This window comes from Pyrus communis, chromosome 17 (genome assembly GCF_963583255.1).
Source record: "Pyrus communis chromosome 17, drPyrComm1.1, whole genome shotgun sequence".
NCBI classification, from domain to species: domain Eukaryota; kingdom Viridiplantae; phylum Streptophyta; class Magnoliopsida; order Rosales; family Rosaceae; genus Pyrus; species Pyrus communis.
The window spans coordinates 13,945,056-13,951,210 of NC_084819.1; the positions used below are offsets into that span (position 1 = coordinate 13,945,056).

The following is a 6,155-nucleotide window of genomic DNA, read 5'->3' on the forward strand; positions in this document are numbered from 1 at the left end:
AGATGATTTAAGAGCTCTTAGGCACCTTGTAAGTCAGTTTTTTTGGGACAAGTGATCTACTCATGACAGCTCTTGACGTATAACATTTTAAAGTTGCATAATTCACACCTAAAGATCTGAACCAGAAATTTGGTAGCAATCTTGCTTAATGTTTTCGAAAATCATCCCTATAAGAAATAAGATTCTAAAGGCTATCTGGTTTGCCCTTGTAGAAGATAGAGTGGTGAAGTAGAAACCGAAGTAATACTAGCATCCATGTCTCTATTAGAACACAAGCTCATCTTATCAAACGAAGACGATGAAGTAAAAGACTTGAGTATGTCACCAAACGCAGCCTCGTGATCGTGATCACCACCGTTCCTCCTACGTGGGCCCCTCAATTCCTTCGGAATCTCAACTTCCCCATCCAAATACCTAACTACCATCCTCATATTAGGCCGATCCGACGGTCCATGATTCGAACACATCAGCCCTAATTTCAACACCATCACCACCTCCTCCTCACAAAACTCCCCATGCAGCCTTTCATCCACCACCTCAAGAAGCTTTCCTTCTCCGTACATCTCCCAAACCCAATCCACCAAAACCAGCTCCTCCGCCGTGGCTTTCGGCTCAATCGGCCTCCTTCCGCAAGCCACCTCCAACAAAAGCGCGCCAAATGCGTACACATCCGAGCAGGTGCTTGCCTTCCCTGTCCGGGGCATCTCCGGCGCTAAATAACCCAAAGTCCCCACAACTGTAGTCGTAGTGCTTGAAACCGAGTCGTGCTCGTGTAGCCTCGCGAGCCCAAAATCTCCTAACCTTCCATTTAACTCTCTATCCAGCAGCACGTTGCTCGCTTTCACATCTCTGTGAATCACAACTTGCTCGTATCCTTCGTGTAAGTAATGCAGCGCAGAAGCAACCCCTTTGATGATCTTAAACCTCTCTTCCCAGCTCAGCACAGTTTTGGGTTCATCGAAAAGAGCATTGTCGAGGCTACCATTTTCCATGAAATCGTAAACAAGAAGAAGGTCACCTCTCCGCCGGCACCAACCCAGCAACTGAACCAGGTTTCTGTGGCGGAGCCGCCCAATGCTGGCGATTTCTGACACGAATTCCCGCAAGCCCTGCTTCGAATCGTTCGAGATTCGCTTAACTGCGACTTGTGTTTTCGTGTTTGGGAGCGTACCTTTGAACACTTGCCCAAACCCGCCTTGCCCGAGCAGCTCTTTGTCACGGAACCCTTTCGTGGCTTGCTTCAATTCTTGGTAGGAGTATCTGTGTGGGCCCAGCTGCAGCTCCCATGACTCTACCGGATCGGAATTCTTGAATTTTTTCGTGTAAATGTAAACTGAAACAGAAATTGCAGACAGAGCAAGAGCAATGGTGGAAACTAAGACTCCGATCATTAAAGATGTGTGATTTTTCTTGGGTTTCGGAAGAGAAGGAAGAGAACCCATGTTAAGAACTCGGGTTTCTCCATCGATCTTGAAGCTCCAACCTGATATGTAATGGGAGCTAGCAAGCAGACCGGTCGAAGCCGAAAATCCAACGTACATAAATTCCTGAAGAATCGGAGAGAGATCCACTTGAAAAGAAAGAAGTGGAATTTTGGGTTTTGAAGAAGAGGGCGAAATCGTAACGTTCATGAGATTTCGACTCGAATCGTAGTCGATCCATGCTTGAATTGGTTTCCCAGATTTGAGGTTAAGACTCTGTTTCGAAACAGAGTCTTTGTAGTAAGCTGCAGCAGCTGAGGCATTTGATTTCAAGCTGTTGATGTCGATTCCGACATGGTTATCGTTGATATCACCAAACTCCAAATCTTGAACCGTGTCGAACTCGACTGCGAAGATGTGAGTCGAGAATTTACCGACGTCAGTACCATTGAGAAGACCGAGGTATTGGCTGGGAAGAGAGTTGAGATCCTTGGAGGGGGCGATTGTGAAGGCCATGCCGTGGCCACCCAGCTTCGGATACTCGGCGACGATGGCGAAGACGAATGAGGTCGAAAATGAGAAGGCTTTGCCGACGGTTGAGTTCTTGAACTGAATTGGTGAAGTGTAGAAAGCATGACCCATTAGCCTGCTGGTGTGGTTGGTTAATTTTAACATGCCGGTTTTTTCGATATCCGCAACGCCGGATAGGGTTAGATTGGAACCCGCGTCTTTGAAGCCGGAATAGAAGACCTCAGTGACCTGGGGCTGGGATGAAGCTAGGGTTGAGAGGAGAAGAAGAACAGCAGAGACAAGTTTCAGAAGTTTTTCCATTTTGTCAACGAGGGTTTTGGCGGCTTGGTGGGATTGGATTGGATTAGACTATAAGTGTGGGATTGATAGAACGTTTTAGGCGAAAAAAATGAGGGTTTGACGGTTTGTGGTGAGATTGGACTTGGACTACAAGGAAAGAGTGGGGGTTTCTAAGAGAAGTGAAGGAACATTGGACTCGGTGATTACTTGGCAGAGTAATATTAGAAAGACTAAATTTGTAAATTAAATGTTAGAAATTAAATAACATGAAAGTTGATAATTGATTTATTACTTAAATATTGATAAATATACTTATTTCTATTAGTGATATTTCATTTAATTTACACATTTAGTTTCTAAATTTAATCTGTCTAGCATCAGTAAGCAGCCTAATGAAGACAGGCTCTCAAACATGGAGAATAAAGAGGCTCAGCCTTCTTTTTATGTGGTAAAGCGATCGAATAGGACATGTTTGTAACGTTTGTATTTGGTTATGGTCCTTGTTCTCTTATTACAAAAACAAAAAGGCAGAAACTTGGGTGATTGGTTTTGGTTTTTTTACATGAAATTTGGTAGACAGTCAACGTTGTGGTAGGAATTTATACACAAAGGTGACATTACTTTTTCATCGACACTTTAATTAGGGTAATGTTATGGAGATCAAAATTTTAAATAAAATGATGTGTTACCAATAAGAAATAAACATGTTAGTCAACATTTAGTTAATAATTCAATCATCAACAACCACATTATTTGGTTTGTAAACTTGGTTTAAAAATTTTGATCTCCTAGCATACCATATGTTTAAGGGTAAAGAATTTTAAGAAACCGGCATGTGCTAGATATTCAGAGATCCAAACATTGCACTGTTGTATTAATCTGACACTAGCATATGAGCACACACACAAAGTGTGTGAGAAAATTTTTACTTTTGTTTTTGAAATATAAGGAGAGAATAAGAGAGTGATAGAGAATGTGAGAGTGGGAAGTTTTTTTTTTTAATTAGAGATATGTTAGGATTACATATAGGTGAGGCTTTGAAAAAAAAATAGCAAAATTTGGTTGTGTGAAATTACATTTCTGCCTCATATTTCTTATTCATATTCTGTTTTAATCGGAAGGTTAAATTGGTAATTTCATAGAATTTTAGTTGACAATGAGTGTTTTATTAATTAATAGAAATTAGGAGGTCAAAGAATTTTAAGAAAAATTATTAAGTAGCAAGTTGGAAGGAATTTTAATCTTAATCTATTTCTTCGTTACTATAGCTCTGTCCTACCACCACTTTGACAGCGCAAACGGTGGCACCACCACTCTTCTCTCGAGCTCTCTGGCCCACTTCCTCCTCCTCCCATTCCTGTCTCTCACACACCACATCATAGCCTCCTCCTCACCTCCATCGGTCATCATAATCATGACAGCGATTGAAATTGAGTTGAGACTCACATCAACAAATCGAACCGGAGAGAGGAGAGAGAGAGGGGGAGGAGGAGAGAGAGAGAGTGGCCCAATTTTACTTGCAATTGAAGTTGGCCGGTTTCTCCTTTTCCCAAATTTTAATTTTTTTCCAATCGTTCGATTGGACAAGAATCGATCCAAACCGTTGAATTTTCGTAGCATACATTGATCTGTATCACTAAAGACTTTTCGATATAACTTGAATTGGGAACAAAACTTTGGATTACACAAACGATAATGTGCTTAATAATTTAATCACAAAGCCAGTTGATTATATTTCATTCTATAGGCACCAAACCAAATCAAGAAACTCCATATAAGGCAATAAACAAATCATGCGCTGCGACATGATGAAGAATTAAAATAGATTTAGCTGCACTTCATGTCATGTGCACGGCATAATGACAAACTTGTATAGAATTTTAACTCGTATCCATTTCAAAAATAAGAGTTAACTTTTACTTTTTTAGGTAAATTTTGGTTCTTTTATTCATAATGCGCAAAGTCTAATGGTCTTTTAAAAAATGCGAGTTAGGCCGATTTGCAAACATGTTTGTTCATTTGCACCAAAATTCGAATCATTTTGTTCAGATGTTAGACATTAATATAATATATATGTTGTCAAAAAATTGAAAGCCACAATTATGCTATGCTACCTAACCTTTATCAAAAGGCACATGTATTGGAAGAATTTCAAATGAGATTAAAATAACATCAACTTGGTCTCTGATCAAATTATCGAATATGATGCAGCCACACATGCGAAGACGAATGCTGAAGCTGCATTTTTTGTAGCCTTTGTTTTGTGGGCTCAGGGTCACAGCTCATATGCTTGTATTGAGACCCACATTACGACAGTTTTAGCTGCTATAGGGTAAATGGGACAGAATTAGAATTAATCATGTGCTTATCTAACAAAACGATCGCATCATTTGGATAAATCTATCCACAACGAGATCACGAGATGAGTGTTGTAGACAAAATAATATATCTCCGGTGACAAAAAAAATATACATATGCTTTCACTTTTGCTTTGTTTTTCTTTATTGGCTGTAATGCTAAGGTTGAATACAAGTTTATACCACACACAACTCATGCCTTATTTTAGATTCCATTTTTGACCGGACATGTGATGAAATTATGGGTTGAAGTTTAGTAGGTTAGGACAAAGAGTGGTAATATGTTGTGTTTGGATTTATCCGTTTATATATGTGTCGTGTGTTTAGTTCATAAATAAAAGTATATAAGGCTTGTCATCCGGCCTATTTGTTTTTATTTAGTCAAAAATTCACACGTACAATCCTGACCCACCAACTTCTAAATCTAAATCAGGGCTCGGACGACTATCCCATTTCACTCTAATATGTCCAAGGCCTCAGACAGAAATCCCTCTGAAGCGCTTCTGCCACGCAGACGACTAGACCCGAGAATATTTCACCTCCTCAAATGCCTATGCATGAGTCATATGACATGCTGATGTCACCACTGTGATTGTGCAAACCACCACAAGACACAATGGATGGGGGGACACCAACCAGGAATTACAATCACTATCAGCATCAAATGGTCAATCTAACTCTGCTCCAGCTAAACGTTATGATCAAGGTTACTCTTTCTTCATTGCCTATAAATAGAGCTAGAGGCCTTCAAGCTCGACACGTTTGTCAAATTCAAGCTCAACGATTAAACGAAACCTTGGATGATTCTTCAATCAACCTAATTGCTCTTCAAGAAAACTCTCTTAGCTTTTCAACTATAATCTCAAAGCCTCCCTTCCAAGAAATCACTACCTACAATCTAAAACTCTTCCAGCTCTACCACCCCATGGTATGATTCGGTTGATATGCAATTCCAACTACCCTAGTTTCCTCTTAGAGGCATATGTTTTGTGCTAAGTCCAATTTGACACCAGTGATGTCGATGGACTCCTCTAGCATTATCTTGTCCTTCATGGCCTAAATTTTGCTACGGTTTTCTACTTTTGTATACATTACCAGTCTATTTACATTTCAAGTTATGTTGCACAGCCCATCGGCCAATATGTTACTTTTATGAACGTTTGTAATTTTGGCTCCATCATGAGATGATTACATTTTGTTTCTCGCTTTAGATTCTATTTTGTTTTTGTTGATTTTTTAGGCAAGCATACACAAAATTACACTGAATTTTAAGTTCTCGTTTGCTCGGGGCATAGAAATAAAAAACGAACCAACGCCTCACTTGGTGTACAATCATTTGGTTCAAAGGTCATATTTACGCGCAGCTTTCACACACACTCGAGTACAAGTACTGTCTGTTGGCAGCCTCCAACGATGGCATGCCTATTCTGTATTTCTCTTGAGTCATCCCCTAACGTCGAGACCAGAAGCAACACTTGGAGAAATACGTGTTGAATCTAGTCCAAACTCTGTCCATATTTGGACACCAACATTATGTTTTGGTGAAATCATAGAATGATCAAACACG

The 6,155-nt window shown here is 40.0% G+C and overlaps 1 protein-coding gene across 1 annotated transcript; it reads right to left on the reverse strand.

Annotated features, from left to right (window-relative positions):
• Positions 1-77: 77 nt before the first annotated feature.
• Positions 78-2,495, reverse strand: LOC137721803 (L-type lectin-domain containing receptor kinase S.4-like). Its single transcript, XM_068460815.1, has one exon. It carries the CDS (start codon positions 2,250-2,252, stop codon positions 192-194), a length of 2,061 nt encoding a protein of 686 aa, XP_068316916.1. The 5' UTR covers positions 2,253-2,495; the 3' UTR covers positions 78-191.
• Between the last annotated feature and the right edge of the window lie 3,660 nt (positions 2,496-6,155).

What these genes read in the sequence shown, in the direction of transcription:
- LOC137721803 (XM_068460815.1), bottom strand. Translation starts at nt 2,252, where the DNA reads ATGGAAAAACTTCTGAAACTTGTCTCTGCTGTTCTTCTTCTCCTCTCA.